This window comes from Thamnophis sirtalis, unplaced genomic scaffold, assembly GCF_051295495.1.
Source record: "Thamnophis sirtalis isolate CommonGarterSnake01/CBP01778 unplaced genomic scaffold, rThaSir2_p1.2 scaffold_3, whole genome shotgun sequence".
Taxonomy (NCBI): domain Eukaryota; kingdom Metazoa; phylum Chordata; class Lepidosauria; order Squamata; family Natricidae; genus Thamnophis; species Thamnophis sirtalis.
The window spans coordinates 151,610,775-151,630,204 of record NW_028261383.1 but is presented as its reverse complement, the minus strand read 5'-3'; the positions used below and the strand labels follow the sequence as shown (position 1 = coordinate 151,630,204).

General features: G+C 43.9%; 1 protein-coding gene across 1 annotated transcript; it reads left to right on the top strand.

Annotated features, from left to right (window-relative positions):
* Positions 1–5,505: 5,505 nt before the first annotated feature.
* LOC148048250 (keratin, type II cytoskeletal 6A-like) lies at positions 5,506–15,117 on the top strand. The gene is made up of 9 exons (XM_087707873.1): positions 5,506–6,043; positions 7,775–7,989; positions 8,875–8,935; positions 9,310–9,405; positions 9,643–9,807; positions 11,429–11,554; positions 12,640–12,860; positions 13,892–13,926; positions 14,563–15,117. Exons 1-9 carry the CDS (start codon positions 5,528–5,530, stop codon positions 14,757–14,759), a joined length of 1,632 nt encoding a protein of 543 aa, XP_087563999.1. The 5' UTR covers positions 5,506–5,527; the 3' UTR covers positions 14,760–15,117.
* Positions 15,118–19,430: the final 4,313 nt, after the last annotated feature.

Below are 19,430 nucleotides of genomic sequence, written 5' to 3'. Positions count from 1 at the left end.
TAGTTGTAAGCTTTTTTTTTTAAATAGCCCTCAAGGGATTTTGTTTTTTGACTGAATAAATAAAACTTCTCTAATTTGATTTACGTGCCAGATTCTGACTGCTGCTACCTGTTAGTTCAGTTCCCATGATCACGTCCAAATAACTTTCTTGGCAACAATAACAATGTAGCTTGTCCTTGCCTTTTGAGAAACTTTAAAAAATGTCTATATCCAAGACCAAGCCATAGCCTGATTATTTACTAATAGCCTCTCATTCAAATACTGTTGGACCTTGCGGGTCAAGTGGGCTTGTTGTTAATGTACCTGCCTCCCAACAGCGTGACAGCCCTCCCCTCGCTTCTTGAGTCAGTAGCTGAGCTGGCAGTTGAGTTCCCCAGACTTATGATCCTGGGGGACTTCAATCTGCCTTCTCTCGGTGAGCACTCTGATGGAGCGCAGGAGTTCATAGCTTCCATGACAGCCATGGGCTTGACTCAAGTAATTCAGGGCCCGACTCACTCAGCAGGTCATACGCTCGACCTCGTATTTCTCTCGGAGCAGTGGAGTTGTGATCTTGGTTTGAGGGGTAGTGAGATCTTGCCCCTGTCATGGTCAGACCACTTCCTATTGAGGCTCGACTTTCGGAGACCAATCCCCCACTGTAGGGAGGAGGAGCCGATTAGGTGGTTCCACCCCAGGCGTCTTATGGATCCTCAGGGTTTCCAGACGGCGCTTGGTGTTGTGCCTGATACTCTCGCCCACAGTCCGGTGGAGACCTTAGTTGCTGCTTGGAACTCAGCAGCGTCTGAGGCTCTCTACCAGATTGCGCCTTTACGGCCGATCTGAGGCAGTGGATCCAGGAGGGCTCCTTGGTTCACCGAGGACCTTCGGGAGATGAAGCGCCAAAAGAGATGCCTAGAGCACCGCTGGAGGTCCAGTAAATCCGAGTCAGACCAAGCACTATTAAAAGCTTGCATCGGAGCATACCTTCTGGCAATCCGGACAGCTAAGAACACCTATATTGCCGCTCTGATTGTGTTCGCTGAGTCGCGCCCAGCTGCCTTGTTTAGGGTAACCCGCTCCCTCCTGAATGGGAGGGTTGCGGATAATCCCTTACGAGGTAGAGCGAAGGAGTTTGTCCAGTTCCTCGCAGACAAAGTTGCTCGGCTTTGGACAGACCTGGACTCCAATTGCGCAGAGCCAGCCGAGGTACCGGGGGAGGGTCTTAAGCAACATCTCTGGATTGATTTTCAACTTGTTACTCTTGATGAAGTGGACAAGGCCATGGGAGCGGTGAGTGCCGCCACGTGTGCACTGGACCCGTGCCCCTCCTGGCTGGTCGCGAACAGCAAGGAGGTGACACGGGGCTGGATCCAGGCAATGGTGAATGCCTCTCTTCAGGAGGGCTTCTTCCCACCAGCATTGAAGATAGCGGTGGTGAGACCCCTCCTGAAGAAATCATCTTTGGATCCAGCCGTTCTAAACAACTATCGTCCAGTCTCCAACCTCCCCTTTGTGGGGAAGGTTGTTGAGAAGGTGGTGGCCTTTCAGCTCCAGCGGTCCTTGGAGGAAACCAGTTATCTAGATCCCTTCCAGTTGGGCTTCAGGCCTGGCTACAGCACGGAAACTGCTTTTGTCGCACTGATCGATGATCTCTGGAGAGCCAGGGACGGAGGTCATGCCTCCGTCCTAGTGCTTCTTGACCTCTCAGCGGCCTTCGATACCATCGACCATGGTATCCTTCTGCGGCGGTTACGGGAGGTGGGGGTGGGAGGCACCGTCCTTCGGTGGTTCTCCTCCTACCTCTCGGACAGGTCGCAGTCAGTGTTGGTTGGGGGGCAGAGGTTGATCCCTAGGCCCCTGAAATATGGGGTTCTGCAGGGTTCAGTCCTATCCCCCCTCCTGTTTAACATCTACATGAAGCCGTTGGGCGAGATCATTCAGCAGCACGGGATAAAATACCACCAGTATGCGGACGATACCCAGTTGTATCTGTCTGCCCCATGCCAACTCAGTGAAGCGGTTGACATGATGTGCCAGTGCCTGGAGGCTGTCAGGGTCTGGATGGGGGTAAACAAGCTTGCGCTCAATCCAGACAAGACCGGGTGCCTGCTGTGTTTCCCTCCCAAAAATTGGCTAAGCATTCCATCACTCAGGCTGGGGGGTGAAATTTTATGCCCATGCGCAAAGAACAATTTACATTGAACAGCGCACGCATGCACGAGTTGTAAAACCAGCAGCAACCCACCCCTGCTAAATATAACAATATAAATATTTTTCAGATGCTTTCATGTACACACATATACACACACTCAGATGCTTTCATGTACACACATATACAAACACACAGAAGCAAATACACACCACGGAATTCAGTGGAATGTACACAGAGCAGTGGTGGGTACGGCTGGTACACCCCGGTACAGGCGTACTGGTACCTGTTGGGAGCACCAAGTACCGTTCTAGTACGGTGCTCCGGAGGGCCTGCCCACCCTCCTTACCTGTATTTGATCCAACCTGGCCATTTGCACATGTGCATGGAGTGTACGGTGTCTGCGCAATGCTCTGCTGAGCAGCTGGAGCATCGCGGGTGGTGGGTGCGCATGCACATGCAGTGCACATGGTGGATACCCAGCCCCTTTGCAGCGTATCAGTTGCAATGGGATCCGGAACCCACCACTGACTCAGAGGTAAATATTTATCTGAAATCCCACCATGTAGTCTACTGCATTGTTACTCAGAAATAAGTGTTGAATGAAAACTAATCCCAAGTAAGAGAGTCAGTGTGATAAATGGTTACGGTGATGGACTGAGAACAGCCAGGCCTAGTTAGGCATAGAGACCAGTTGGGTGGCTTTGCACCAGTCACTCTTTCAACCTTGGACTGGGAAGTAGAAAAAATAAATCTCCAAGATAATGGTAACCAACTTCTGGAGAGTTGCCCAGGAAATGGCATGGAGCTCTCCATAAAGATGCCAGGTGTTGGGTTTGACTTGCAGCACACACACAGACACACAGACACACACACACACACACACACACACACACACACACACACACACACTATTCCCAGTACACACAGAGATGATTGCAGTGGGAATTTTTTGTTTTTGTTTTGGATTGTTGAATTGCTTCACATGATGCAAGAGTGGGATGATATTAGGCCACTTCCAACACAATTTCTGCTGTGGAGTGGGTTTTTAAAAATGATCTCATAAGTGCTGGATGTTTGACAACCTTATTAAGGTTGCCAGAATGTTATTGAAATTATTAATATTTTATTGATCTCTGTCTCTGGAGTGTGGATTAATTTAGTGGGTTATTTAAGGGGCTCCATATTCACTCTGGACAGCTTAAAAAACAACAATAATAGCAATAGCACTTAGACTTATATATCACTTTACAGTGCTTTTCAGCCCTCTCTAAGCAGTTTACAGAGTCAGCATATTGTCCACAACAATCTGGGTCCTCATTTTACCCACCTCGGAAGGATGGAAGGCTGAGTCTGGGGAGATTCGAACTGCCAAATTACAGGCAGCTGGAAGGCAGCAGAAGTAGCCTGCAGTACTGCAATCTAACCACTGTGCCTCCATGGCTTATAAAAAGGAATGAGAGTGACTGCTTAATAATATCCCACCCACAAAACACCCAGACCCGGGGAAACAACCATGTTATTAAAGACCTCCATAACCTCAATTGGGTAGAAACCAATAACAATTTCTGGTGTGATACTGTTCAGACACTGTGAAAGAGAAGGCATGCTTTCGATGTCTTCATTGGTGGCATTGATTGATAGAAGGGACCTGAAGCAAACCAACTCCACCTGATCTTACTGGAGAGGCAGAAAGCGTATGAAATTGAGTGTCTGCAACAGATGCCTACAATGCCTGCAATGGGACACAGCAGTTCCCTGGGGTGGGAGGTGGTCAGAGGCCCACCTGCCCACCCCATGGCCAGTTTGGGCCCCACTTGAAGGGACCACTGCCTAAAAGCCCTGGTAGACCCAGGCTGAGCCTCTTGTGGGAGCAGCGGGTCAGGTTTCCCAGAAGGGGAGACTTCCCACAGCTCTGGGATGGCTCAGTGAAGCCTCCTGAGGCCCTTCTCAGGAAAGCGGCGAGCGAGCGAGCGGGCAGGCAGGCAGTAGCGAGTGGTAAGCGATCCCCAGGTTGGTATCCCTGCCTCCTTCCTCCGAGAGCCATCCTCCTCCTCCACTGCACCCTTCCCTCACCATCCATGTGGAGCCTCTGCCTTGTTTGCAAAGCAGCTCTCAAAGAGAACGAAGTGGGCATGGCAAACCCAGAGCTGCCGCTTCTTCGCAACAACTGAAGACCTCTTCCGCTTGGAGCTCCAAGCTGTGGGGAGGGGGCCCTGCAATGGTGGCAGCTTCATGGGGGCTCCTTCCCTCAGTAGTTTGTTTTCTTACCTCTAGGCGGCTATGCCGACTTTGTCCTTAAAAGCTCTTCCATACCTTTTGATCTTTCTCGGGCACAGAGAAAAGGGACTGAGTCTGATGCTGAACTTGAAAGCCGAGAGACTTCTTTTCCACTCAGACACTGCTGCAGGGTGCCAAAAAGACTTCCGGTCGCTGCAATCATCTTCATTCATACACAGATTTCTTCTCACCAGCTGGAGGACTTTTCGGCACCCTGCAGTGGAAAAGAAGCCTCCGATCCTCCAGCACTCAAAGAGGCAGCTGGGAGGCTTCTTTGCCAGCAGCAGCTTCCCAGCTCTGGTCAGCTTGCCATCCGATGGACGTGAGCAGCGACAGGGAACTGGTTCAGGGGCATGGCCAGCCTGCTGGTCCTACCGATTCGGAGAGCCAGGCCTGAACCAGTAGGAACCCACCTCTAATGGAGTTATAAGAGCATGCCCAACAATGCCTATACCACTGAATTTTGGGCCAGCTTTTACTTCCAAATGGTCTTCAAGGACATATAGAGGAGATTGCAAGAATCCAATGTGTAGTGATTACAGCATGAGTGATTGTCTAAAGGGCCTCGCAATTGAACAATAGGTGCAATTAGTACACAGGATGAAGATAGGCCCTATTGGCCACATGGTCTTCAAGCAGGAGTTGCAAATCCAAGTTTACCCTCCGATCATCTTCCTCACAAGCTAGAGCAACTTATATAGAACAAGATTTCCCACTAGGTTTTTTTCTTCTTGTTGTGGTTCCTCCTTGGATACATTTCTCTGGCTCATTTCCATTATTTAGTGCTTAACTTGAAGGAAGTATTCATTATTCCCAAATGACAAACAAGCATGTCTTAGCTGATTGCACTTCCATTTAGCCTTTACTTGAGGTGTGTATGGCAGGACAGACTGATGTCAAAATTCAAAATGCCTTAAGGCACACCCAGCAATATTATTCAGAAAGATGATCCACTGCAATCACAACCAATCCCACTTCCTTGGCAATCTATATAAGAGAAGAAACCTTAAAACCTAGAGCTCACAACTACACCTGCCTCTGCTTCACAGACTGTGTCTCCTCTTTCTCCCTGTAACTCTTTCTGCATCTTTGTTCTTCAGCTCATCACGAACTACAATGTCTCACCGAGCCAACGTCAGAATTCAGAGAAGAGGCTTCAGCAACTCATCTGCCATTTTACCTAACTTGGGTCGCAACAACTGGAGCTCACAAAGTGTGGGCAGAGGTGGAAGCTGTGGTGCTGGAAGTGCTGGCTGGGGCCAAGCCGGTGGGGCTGGTTGTGGCAGCCGAAGCCTTTACAATCTTGGTGGACCCAGGAGAATCGCAGTTGGAGGCAGTTATGGCAGTGGCTTCGGTGGAGGCTACGGGTATGGTGGTGGAGTTTATAATGGCTATGCTGTTGGTGGTGGTATTGGTGGAGGCTATGGGCTAGGTGGAGCTGGTTTTGGCGGAGGAAGGGGGGATGCTGGCTTCCCAGTTTGCCCACCAGGTGGAATCCAAAAAGTAACTATCAATTCCCACCTGTTGGCGCCTCTGAAACTGGAGTTTGACCCCATCATAGAGAAGGTCCGCAAAGAAGAAAGAGAGCAGATGAAGACACTCAACAACAAGTTTGCCTCCTTCATAGATAAGGTGAGAATAATTAAATGCTTTCTTTTATTATTTCAGGTTGCCATGATTTGGGGAAAGAACTCAAGAGCCTTCCTCCAGCTCCTCTTTCAATTTTCACTGATTTATCACTGGCTGGCACCAGCCAGATGAGATTACAGTGCTGCACATTTTTTTCCCTAGTCTTTCTGCTGCACTTGCAGTAGCAACCTAATTGGAGTTATGCTTATAGGGATTTCTTTGCCTGTTGCAGAAAGAGAGACTGGAAACATTTCTAAAGTTAAGATTATATTTTCTTGGACACAAATCTCAGTAGGTCAATAGAGGTTTTCACTATACATTAATAATGGGGAAATGAGGTCTAATCAGACAAAATTTATTTGTTTATTTATTTATTGGTCTCATTTGGCCATCTATCTCTAACAGTGAAAAGAAAAAGTACTCTCCCCCCAGTGCCAGACAATCATCCTCACTGCTCCACACACACCCATCCCAGTCCAATGAGTGGGGAAAGAGCCAGGTCTTCATGACCTTCCAGAAGGTCAAAATGGGTAGGGATCAGTGGTGGGATTCAAAAAAATTTACTACCTGTTTTGTGCGTTTGGCTTGGTGGGCGTGGTGGGGCGTGGTGGGCGTGGCAGGGGAAGGATACCGTAAAATCTCCATTCCCTCCCAATCAGCTGGACCTCAGGAGGCAGAGAATAGATGGGGACAAAGAGGTGGTATATTTACCGATTCTCCGAACTAGTCAAAATTTCCACTACCGGTTCTCCAGAACTGGTCAGAACCTGCTGAATACCACCTCTGGTAGGGATCCCTCAGATCTCAGTTGGGAGCCTGTTCCAAAAGGTTGGGGTGGCCATTGAGAAGGCACAACCCTGAGGTGGAATTTGGAGCCACATAATCTTTTTTTCTTGACTAGTAACCATGAATCAAACTGCTTTGAAACACATGACTGTGACCCTTTAGCCTAGAAATATAAAACATGCAAATATGATGTAGTTCTTGCTCAGAAAAAAAAAGGCTTTTGCAGAGTTGAAGAAAGAATTAAGTCATGATGAGTAATGTGAGATATGGTAGAGGCAAATGTCACACTCAAAGAGTGTGCAAGATGATGCCTGAGTAGGCTTAGAATTCATTCATTCATTCCTGCATTGACTCATTTATCTACAATTGCAATTTGCCTCCTTTCAAAGTGTTTATTAGAAATATTTATGCAATAATGGGGTAGTTTTTGAGAGGAGTATTGCAGCATTGGTGAGGTACAGCATTGCACTGGTAGCTACACTCCCATACACAAACTAGCCTAGAGGAATATTTACTTATTTGTATACCGTCTTTATTATTTTTATAACTCAAATAACTCAAGACAGCGAACATATCCTACACATCTTTCTCCTTCTATTTTCTCAAGAAAACCCTGTGAGATGAGTTGGACTGGGAGACAGAGACTGACCCAAGGTTATGCAGTGAACTCATAGCTAGGGGGCACTAGATACAGGAAGGCTAACTATTGGGGAAGGAAGGAAGGGAGGGAAGGGAAGGGAAGGGAAGGGAAGGGAAGGGAAGGAAGGAAGGAAGGAAGGAAGGAAGGAAGGAAGGAAGGAAGGAAGGAAGGAAATTAAAGCAAGAAAAAAGTAGGTGTTTTGTCTGCTCAAAAATACATCAAAACAATTTGAGAACTATGGCAGGAATTACAAAAGGATTTGCCTCTTTAATCCTCCAACCCCCAAATCCGTGTCTTTCTGCCTCCAGGTGCGTTTCCTTGAGCAAGAGAATAAAGTGCTGGAAACAAAATGGGCTCTGCTGCAGGAACATGACCAGAAAACTGTGAAGAGTAACATTGAGCCACTTTTTAACGCTTACATCAACAATCTTAGGACACAGCTGAATGATCTGGAGAAGGAGAGAGTAAGGCTGGATGGAGAGCTACGTAACACCCAAAACCTTGTGGAGGACTACAAGAGCAAGTAAGACTTTTAAACCTTTAGCTTCAGCTTGGTCCAAGGTTCATCTTACTCCCACTTTTATGCATGTGTATTCCAGCAAGTCAGGCTTTTTTTTTTAATGCCAGGCGATGGCCTGCGATGGCCCCTGTGGTTTTCTTGGCAAGGTTTTCCACAAGTGGTTTGCCATTTCCTACTTCCTAGAGCTGAGAGTAACTGGCCCAAAGTCACTGAGCTGTGTTTGTACCTAAGATGGGACTTAAAAGTCACACTCTCTCAGTTACGAGTCTGGTGCTTTAACTACTACCCCAAAGTGGCTCTTAAATTTTTGCTCGCTCATTTACACTTTTGCTGATATTGCATCTAAGGATCTCACAATAGGTTCTGTTAAAAACAAAAGTGCCAAAGTAGTTTACCAGCTAGGTGTGAGGGAATAAAAGAACCACAGATTGGTTCTTGGCCATCAGGTGTTCTTCATGTACTTGGATTTCAACTCCCTGGGGTCTCAGTATAGTTAATATTCCCGGGTTGCACAAATTCAGATAACCATCAGATTGCAAAGAGAATACAGGATTGCTAACTCTTTGCTGTCGAAGCATGATTGTTCAGCCTTGTCTAGTCCAGGTATGACGGACCTAAGCCATCCTCAACTGCTGTTGTCAGGGAATGAAATTGTGTAGAAATGCTCAAAACTTTGTCCATCTTTCTATCTGTCTGTCCTTCAGGCCTTGTAAGTCTACAGTTGAGTAACAAAGCAAATTTTCTCAGACTGTTTTGTGATAATTAACCAGCCACATCTGAGAATCATCTTTGGGATATTGTCAGGACCCTTTTAAAAACGTTTAAGAATGGCAGCAGCTTTACTAGATTTCTTTAAGTAGGTGTTATTTTTTTCTCCTCCCCAAATAGGTATGAATATGAGATCAATAAGCGTACAGAAGCAGAGAATGACTTTGTAATCCTCAAGAAGGTGAGAGTCTGTTGGCAGGGTAGCTACTTTGCAAAAAGGCAGCCCTTGCTGTGATGTTAAAAGGTGGGACTATTCCAGAAACAAGTACAATTAATATATATGTATGTGTGTTTGTATTTTAATGCCAAATAATAATCAGGAAATAATAATCCATTAATAAACAGTCCTTTAACTTTTCACCATTAAATTCAGTGTTTCCTTTTAAGGAAGTGGGACTATCCCAGAAACAAGTACATTTACATACATGCATACATACATACTGTACATATAGCTATACATATTTTAATATTGAATAATACGCAGGAAATAATAATGGATTAATAACTCTGTAGTTCTTCAACTTCTTGCCCTTAAATCCAGTGTTTTCTTTTTAGGAAGTGGATGTTGCCTACATGATCAAACCAGAACTAGAAACTAAATTACAATTTTTAGTTGAGGAGATTGATTTCCTCAGAGTCCTGCATGAAATGGTAAGCCTCAATAGTATTTTCTTTGAACTGTGCTCTATTATGCAATAATACATCCTGCCAAAGAGATAGCTACTGTATTCATTTACTTTCCAGAAATAGTTTCACAGTGAGAAGTTGTCCCTCCCTCACCCCTCAATAAACAAGAAATTTAAACTCTAAATTTTGAATTAGGTACTTGCCAAGGCCTAATCTTTTTGTGTATATTTTCTGAGTGAACTATTTCTATCACACGTACAGGAACTGGAAGAGCTACAGAGGACAATCTCTGACACTTCTGTGATTTTGTCCATGGACAACAATCGCTATCTGGACCTCGACAGCATCATTGCTGAAGTCAAAGCCCAGTATGAAGACATTGCAAAGAAAAGCAGGGCGGAGGCTGAAGCTTGGTACCAAAGCAAGGTAAATAATCAGCCAGAAAGTTGGGTGGTGAACTGTTGCTGCCTTACAATGAATAAGCTGTGGGGAGAGGCCAAATGTTTTCTTCCAAAATTGGAATTAGCAAAGCCAAGCCAGTTGGAGGGACGTTGCCTCTTCTTCTTTCTCATTGTCCCACCAACCACTTCTTGTAAATCTATTAGCAGTCAGAGAAACTGCATGCCACTTTGGCCTCTCGTAGAGTACAAGGGTTGAAAATCTAATTCCTCCCTATTTCCTTTTGAATTTGCTCCAGTTGCACTTTTAGAAAGATACTTTCTCCAAAGGAGATTGTGATAGATGTGTATACTGCAGCTTTCCCAGCCAGGTGTCTTCAGGTACAATCTTCCTACTTCTCAGCTAGAATTCCCAGTTTGGGAAATGTAATAATCCAACTTTAATACCATTTTAGGATTTTTTGCCCTTTGATGATTAATTGTCATCTCTCTATATATAAAAGTGAAATACCACTCATACATCATCATGAAATCTCCAGAATCATAAAGCCTACAAACTTGAAATTTGCCACGTATGTTCCTCTTGGCTTCTAAGTGCTTGCTAAGAAAGGATTTTTCAAAATGACCATCAGATCATTAGTATTTCTTATACAGTATTTATATTTCAATTTGTGTGTGTGTGTGTGTGTGTGTGTGTGTGTGTGTGTGTGTGTGTGTAGAGAAATAGAAAAACACCCCCACAACATGAATAAACATGATGATACCTCCCACCTGGAAACCAGCCCTAGTCAATAAATGAGCCCCACCCACCACCCAGGCCGTTACAACACAAAACAACAACGGACACACAGCCAGCACTAATCAGCACCAATCTACCAATCATGATACAACCACACAGCCAATCAATCCACTTATTGAAACAAAACCAAGATTTATAGAAAGACAGCACCTCCGACCACTCTCTAAGCCGAAAACACCAGTCTGAAGATGGCGAGTGAGACCTCGCCAAAACGATACATATGCTCTGATGCTAAGGAGGCAGACATTCTATTCCCACCTGAAAAGAACTCTGTTCCAACTGCCAATTACCTCACATTCCATTATCTCAGTTCAAACTGGCACTCCTTCCCTCAGGAGCAGCCTGTGGCCTTACAGTACTAAATGTACTAAACCTCACCAAAATGTCTACACCTTCCACCTATGGAAATGCTTCCAGACTCAAGGCAGCAGGAACAATATTCCCTTATGTGTTTAAATTATCAATCACCACTGAGACAACGGATTGTGAACTGAATTTCTCCTGCATAGCCCAATCACATAGTTTCATCGCAAAGCACATCTAGTTGTTCTATAATTTTAAAATGTTTGACCCTAATTTAGTTTTTAAATTTAGTGTTAATTAATGTTGTATTTATTGGTTATATTATATTGTACACCACCAGAGCCCATCTTTGAGGGAGATGGGTAGTTTAGACTTATGAACTATAAATAAACAAATAAATAAATGTAAGATTTGCGATGCAAAATACCCTGAGGCACCAGATAGCAGGAGGTCACTAGACAAAGAGATATACACACTCTCACAAATGAATCAATCTGACTCACTCAATTTAATAAACTACAGTAGCTGCCTTCCACCTTTTTTTTAGTACGAGGAACTCCAAGATACTGCTGGAAGGCACACTGATGATCTTCGCAACGCCAAGCATGAGATTTCAGAACTTACCCGACATGTCCAGAGACTGAAGGCTGAAATCGAAGGTGTGAAAAAGCAGGTAGGTTACTGCCTTCTCCCAGAGTTGTGATCATACAGTGATTCTGCTCAGCCACATTTCTGGCTTGAAAGAACATCATAATATGTCATCATATTACTTCCCTAATCAATTATTCCCAGGTTGAAATGCTTTCTTTTTTTATCTTAATATAGTGCTACATTTTTGCACATATTTAACTTCAAAATTAGCAATATTTGTGCATGAAATACAGAGGAAGTGCTCACGGACAATTACTACTTTACTATGATGTCCATCCTCATAACTTTCACAAAAGCAATTATTCTTTTATAAATAGCTAGAAGTCTAATTCATTCATTAATAATTATTAATTGTTAAAATTATTAATCATTAGGGCTGTTATTTGGAACCCTGACATAATTGTCACTTAATTGGTATTGTAAATGACTAAACTCACCTGGCCAGCATACAAAGGCAAGTATCCATCTTCTCCCTGGATGTCTTTTTTTCTTCCAACTTTCCATTTATACTACACTCCATCCTGCCTAAGCAAAAAGCAACCACAACATGGTTGATCCTATTAGTGCACTAACTAGAAAAGGTTGGTGGGGAAAAGGAAATCCTATCCCTTGTTACAATGCAACAGACCAATTGCTGCTTACAGGATGCTGGAAATGTCCCATTTCATTGCAAGCTTACGTACTCCCTTCCCAGAAGTATTTGTGGGTGCTTGATTACTGGAGGTTTTCAAGAAAAGATCAGACAACCATTTGTCCAAGATGGTATAAGGACTCCTGACTTGGGCAGGAGATTCGACTAGAAGACTTCCAAGGTCCCTTCCAGCCCTATCATTGTATGATTCTATACTCAAAAGGGCTCTTCCAAAGTTGGAATACTTTGCACATAGTCATATTATTTTATTAGTACCATGCATGCTTGCAATGTCTGGAGCAGGAATCCCTCGACATTTTGGAGCGTCCTTGGAGATCCTACAAAAGCCCAAGGATGGGTCTTGGGCCAATATAGGTTTACCATATCTGTTTATGGGATAACATAACTTAAGATATTTTACTCTGTTCTGAAGAGATGATCTTCTATGCTAATTTCTCTTTCCTCCCTTCCTTAAGTGTGCTAACCTAAAGGCAAAGATTGCTGAAGCAGAAGACCGAGGTGAACTGGCACTCAAAGACGCAAGGCAGAAATTGGCTGAACTGGAGGATGCCCTTCAGAAAGCCAAGCAAGAGATGGCCAGGCAACTCAAGGAATACCAAGAGCTACTGACTGTGAAGATCGCCCTGGATATTGAGATTGCTACCTACAGGGCGCTCCTGGAAGGAGAAGAATATCGGTCAGTGATAGTCCATCTAAGTAGAATCTTTACAGATCTGTACAAACCTTTGTACTAAAAGTCTACTTTTTTATTATTATTACTTGAATAACAAAATAACATGTAAGACTTGGGTTCAGTCCACAATCTCCCCTCCCTCAATTCCATTCCTATTAGCATCTAGTTGTGTGGGTTCAGTGACCCTCTTTCTCTTTAAATTCATTCTTCAGTGTCCTTAAGGACTTGATGACTTTGCAACAATAGTCATACAACATTGGTTTTCTTTCAGTTAATTATATATGCTCAGAATACATTTGAATTATTTTATTTTATTTATTTATTTATTTTGTCAAGTATGTATAAGGTAACAGATATAAGTATAAACATGATTATGAACACAGGAAATGTGTTAATTGGGGACAATAGGATAGGGACAGTAGGCACATTGGTGCGGTTATGCATGCCCCTTACAGACCTCTTAGGAATGGGGTGAGGTCAACAGTAGACAGTTAAAGTTGTGGAGGTTTGGGGATGAAACCACAGAGTCAGGCAGTGCATTCCAGGCATTGACCACTCTGTTTCTGAAGTTGTATTTTCTGCAATCGAGTTTGAAGTGGTTTACCTTAAATTTGTATCTATTATGTGCTCATGTGGTTGAAGCTGAAGTAATCATTGACAGGTAGGACATTGTAGCAGATAATTTTGTGTATTATGGTCAGGTCAGACTGAAGGTGACGTAGTTCTAAATTGTCTAAACCCAATATTTCAAGCCTGGTGGTGTAAAGTATTCTGTTGTGAGCAGAGGAATAGAGGATCTTCTCGTGAAATATCTTTGGACTTGTTCAATTTTATTAATGTGTGATATGCACTGTGGGTTCCAGACAGATGAGTTGTATTCGAGAATAGGTCTAGCAAAGGTTTTACATGCCCTAGTTTGCAATACAGTGTTACCAGAGAAGAAGCTTTGCAAAATTAAGTTAACAACTCTTAATGCCTTTTTGGCATTCTTATGAATTCTTACCTATGCTTCCCTTCTGTTTTGTTTCCTACAGATTGGCAAACGATTCCACAGATGCAGTGAACATCTGTAAGTATGCTGAAGAATATTCACATTATAAAACTTTTGCTGCACAGTGGTGATTAAGAGGCTCATTGCCTCTATTTAGATAGAGAGAACTGTACTTTGTGCTGTCCCTCAGCCCTCCTGTCCTGCCTCTTCCTCTGCAATTGGTTTTGCTATTACAACTGCAACAATTACACTAGCAGCAACACAGCAAAGTTCTTGGTGTGTTATGCCAATATAGTACCAATATAGTGGGCTGAAAATCTGCATTTATCTACATTTTAAACACCCTGTAGATAGGACAAATTTTTCAGGCCTCTCAAAGCAAGAAGCAAATTTGCAGGAACTCTGATCACCACCAAATCTCGCAATGTATTAGTAATTTCATCCTCAGATCTCATATGAGCTTGGAATTCCTGCATTTGATCTCAAGTGAGATCATCATACTCTTTCATTTGATCTTCGGAACCATTGAAAAATAAAATAAAATAAAGAGGTTTCAAAATCATTTCATTTTGGGGAAATATTTGAAAGTCCCATTTTAGGAAGGATGGACTTGACAGAGTCCATAGTGATGACCTTTCATATTATTTCTACAAGGTAGCTGCCTTTCTAAGAACAGAAAATGCTCAGAGTCTTCTCTGTCTCTTCTTTTCGCAGCTGTTACCACTTCACGTGTTTTAGGAGGATCTGCTGCTGGCAGCGGTCTTGGCTATGGATGTGGGCACAGCCTAGGTGGAGGTAGTTGCTTTGTAGGAGGAGGAGGAGGCGGTGGCAGCAATATTGTAGACCTTGGAAATGGCAGCTGTTCTAGCATGAAATTTGTTTCCTGTCCTCCGACAAGTTACATAAGCTAAAGGTCCAATTCCTTGTACCTTTAAAAATGAAACATGTGGACCCTGTCTTCCCTGGACCACTCCATGGGGTATTCATACATGTGTTCTTTGCTCCATGTTCACATTTTGTAAGACATGCCACTTCTTTGATTGTATGTAGGCAGCACTCTGCTTTTCAAATGAGTCAAACTGCATAGAGGAGAGGCTTGTTATTTTCCTCCTTTCATCCAAGTCAGATTTCTACATTTTTCAAGGTTTGTGTAAACTAGATAATTTTCTGTGTTGTTTTTTATGCTTGAAATCTGTACTTTGAAATATGGCTTTACTTTTCGGTGTGCATATCCAATAAAAACGTGATTGTGAGGCGATTCATTTAAAATTAGTCTCAGCATCGTTGTAGTAAGCCAGAATCGTGATACTGCAAATGGGCGATTTGGACACCTATGATCTTCAAGGGAATTTGTTTTGGGAAGATCTGAACAAAGGTCAACCCAATTCTTGCACGTTAAACTTTTCCTTTTTTTATTTTATTTCAAGTCCATGGCAACTGGCAACTGCCTGGAGGCATCCCTGCCCTTTTTTTGTGGTAAGATTTGAGAAGAGATTTGCCAGTGCCCACTTCCTAGGGCTGAGAAAAGGTGACTGGCACAACATGATCACAAAATTGGATTTATATCTAAGGCATGACTAGAACTCACAAACTGGTGTCTTAACACAACACCAAAGTGGCTTTTAGAAGACCGAAGTTGCTGGTTTTTCATCAGAAAAATTTAGTGCAGTTGTTTATCTAGAACAGGGGTGTCAAACTCAAGGTCCATAGGCCCAATCTGGTCCACAGGGTGCTCTGGAAACAGCGGATTGACACACGGTGCCTCTGCCAGCAAAAACGGAGCTTGGGAGGGCCGTGCATGGCCCTCCCAAGCTCCATTTTCAGCTGCAATTGCCTCCTGCAGCCCTGCAATCTTCTGCAACCCTTTGCTAGCAAAAACAGAGCTCAGGAGGGCTCCATGTGGCCCTCCCGAGCTCCATTTTTCCTGGTAGAGTGCTCGGGCCACCATAGGTGCCCCCAACATGAGTGATATTGAGCTGGCCAACCCTAGACACGCCCACTAGCCCCCCCCCCCCCCGAGGTCAAACAGAACTCAATAAAATCGAGTTTGACACCCCTGATCTAGAATAAATTAGTTTGTATTATATAATAGATATATGACTTACTGAAACCACATAAGAAACCGAAGGAAGCAAGTTTCTCCCCATAATAAACCACTTACACTCTAAGAAGCTTCTGCTACTTCTTGCAAATCTATCAGAAGACATATATCATTCTGCAGCATGAAATAAATACGTCAGATAAGTGAATGTACTATGTTCTCTGTTGGAAGAATGCATATGTTGGTGATATATTAAGTTGTTTTTTGTACACTGGGTAACCTTGTTAGACAAACTCTTCCAGATTCTCCATGGAGGAAACTTATAAATAAGGTTTTAAATAGTGTAATGTCAATATTGGTTATAATAAGCATAATATGTGTTCTGACCCCCCTCGTTCCACACCAAAGCACACTCCGAGCCAGAGATAAATTACGGCATTTAATTAACAGACAAACAGGTCCTTGGCAGCAACCCAGCATAGACAAGCTTGGGCAGCAATAAACACAGATAAGGCTTGGCAGCAATCCAGCCTGCCAAGCTCATACAAAGTTCTCCGGCATTCGATTCTGTGTTGACTTCTGCAAAGAGGGGCGCGTGCACAAGTAGCTTTTTATAGTCTGGAGAGGAGCCTAATGACCACCAGCTGAGTGCAATCACCTCCTGCAATTGCGTAATTGTTCCTGAGGCCTATTAGCTCTTTGATGGCGTGCATCCAGGAACAACTCACTACTAGCTTCCAGCTCACTCTCCCTTGTCTCCTTCCCACTGGTCCAAGGCTCGGGTGCCTCCTGGTGGCCAACCAGCCTCTCTGCGCCCTGCTCGGAGTCAGAACCCTGTCCAGGGTCCTCCACATCCTCCAGAGCCGACTCATAGGGCCTCTCGCTGTCAGAGTCTGGTGGCAGCTCCAACGGCTCCTGCTGGGCCACAACAATATGTGATATGGATTCAGCTTTCTTTTCTCACACTAGCTGATCAACTTCCTCTGGGAAGCCTGCAGAGCATAAATATTTTCCAGCAAAAATGAATTGGCTCTAATTTGGAACTAATTTACCACTACTAATAACAACCAATACCTTTGTCCTATATGTACAAAATATGTTCCACTTTTAAAAGTCCAGGAATATCAAACTTGATTTCATTGAAGGCTGCATCAGGGTGTGTTTGACCTTGGAGGGGCCAGGGGGCATGGCCAACTCAACATCATGTAAGGGGCTCCTGTAGTGGCCTGAGTGCTCTGCCAGTGAAAATGGGCTCCCGAGCTCCGTTTTCGGCTATGACAGCCCCCTATGTCCCCCCGAGCTCTGTTTTCTCTGGCAGAGGCACTGCAAGCCAGTCCTTTGTTGTTTCCAGAGGGACTCCATGAGCCAGATCTAAGCATCCCATGGGGTGGATCAGCCCACAGGCCTTGAGTTTGACACCCCTGGTATAAAGGATTTTATGACATACTTTTATTCTGTTTGAAAAAATTCCAGAATGAGTGATTTTTTTTTCTTTCTCATCTGTTTACTCCACATAACACATAAGTAGATAACTTTCTTGCCTTCAAAGTAGAAAACTTCCACAAGTCAATAAAATATCTCACATTGCTCTAGAGACCTTTGATAATTGTGATTGTTGTTTTTTCTATCTCGTCCATCACTACCACATCTCTCTTGATGTTTTGTAGGCAATCATTTATAATCTATACTTTTGTGAGGAACAATAGCAATAGCAATAGCAGTTAGACTTATATACCGCTTCATAGGGCTTTCAGCCCTCTCTAAGCGGTTTACAGAGTCAGCATATTGCCCCCAACAACAATCCGGGTTCTCATTTTACCCACCTCGAAAGGATGGAAGGCTGAGTCAACCCTGAGCCGGTGAAATTTGAACAGCCGAACTGCAGAACTGCAGTCAGCTGAAGTAGCCTGCAGTGCTGCATTTAACCACGACGCCACCTCGGAACAAATGATACAAGAAAAGAAAAGTATTGTAGGGCAACCATTTGTAACAACTCTATGCAAGACTGTCAGTGGTGGGATTCAAATAATTTAACAACCGGTTCTCTACCCTAATGACCATCTGGGTAGGTGGAGCTCGGTGGTCATGTGACTGGGTGGGCATGGCCAACTCAAGGTCACTCAGGTTGACGGGTGCTTCGCCTTAGTTGTTACAATGTAATAAGGGTTAACCGGAGAGGCAGTTTCTGTAAGCAGCTCAATAAAGATTAGGCTAGAAACAACACTAGAATGTTTCCTTCCTGCCTTCCTTACAGGATTAGCCCTGTAAAGTGGGAAAAAAAACAAAAGGAGATTTCCTCCAACAATCGGTTCTCTGAACTACTTAGAAAGTTACCAACCGGTTCTCCCGAATAGGTGCGAACTGGCTGAATCCCACCACTGAAGACTGTTAAAGATGGTAGTTTTTTACACCTTTTCTTCCCCTGATTCCATTCCGTTGTTCAACATCATAAGCATTGATGAGAGAGATGAAAGCACCATTATCTATTAAAGGTAACCCTCAACTTAACAGTTTGCTTAGCAACCGTTCGAAGTTAACAACAGCACTGAACAAAGTGACTCATGACCATTTTCCACACTTACGACATTGCAGCATCCCCATGGTCACGTGATTTAAGTTCGGATGGTTGGCAAGTGGTTCACATTTATGATAGTTGCAATGTCCCAGGGTCACATGATCATCTTTTGCAACCTTCTGAGAAGCAAAGTCCATGGGGAAACCAGTTTCATTTAACAACCGTGTCACTAATCTAACAACTGTGGTGATTCGCTTAACAAATGTGGCAAGAAAAGTCATAAAATGGGGCAAAACTCATTTAACAAACGTCTTTCTTAGCAACATAAATTTTGAGCTCAATTGTGGTCATAAATTGAGAACTACCTGTACTAAAGTTTTGGGCCCTAATAGACTGGTAAGAAAAGAATTGGGCTCTAATGGACTCTGGTAGAAAAATTATTCTAGTCTTATTTTTGCATGAAAAGCCATAGTTTGAGAAGTGAATGAGCTGGGGACTGAGAATTATGCACTATTGTCCTGGAAGCAATACACATCTAAATGTTGTATCCTCACCAATCCATAGCCTAAGGCAGTGATGGCAAACCTTTTAGACACCGAGTGCCCAAACTGTGAGCATGCATGCCCAAACTGAAAGGTGTGCGCGTGCACAGAGATGTGCAAACATGAGAGAACATGTGCATGCATGGACATGCGAGAACATGTGCATGCACCGACATGCGCACATGTGCAGCAGAGACCTGAAGACCAGCTGGCCGGCAGGAGGCAGGGCATCCCAACACCAGCAGTGTAGCAAGATCTTTTTCCTTTGGGTGCATCTGTTTGCAGGGAAACAGACGCTCACGAAAGAAACGTCACAGAGATCTGACCTGGGGCGACGGTGCATGTGCCAGCAGAGAGGGCTCTGCATGCCACCTCTGGCACGCATGCCAAAGTTTCTCCATCACGGGCCTAAGGGGAGCTTCTTCATAACAGACAGGATTTTCATCCTAAAGAATAAGAATACAAACCATCAATTTAATCAAAT

What these genes read in the sequence shown, in the direction of transcription:
- LOC148048250 (XM_087707873.1), top strand. Translation starts at nt 5,528, where the DNA reads ATGTCTCACCGAGCCAACGTCAGAATTCAGAGAAGAGGCTTCAGCAAC. An exon ending in ACTTTGTAATCCTCAAGAAG is followed by an intron (nt 8,936 to 9,309) that starts GTGAGAGTCTGT and finishes TTTTCTTTTTAG; the next exon opens with GAAGTGGATGTTGCCTACAT. An exon ending in CACAGATGCAGTGAACATCT is followed by an intron (nt 13,927 to 14,562) that starts GTAAGTATGCTG and finishes TTCTTTTCGCAG; the next exon opens with CTGTTACCACTTCACGTGTT.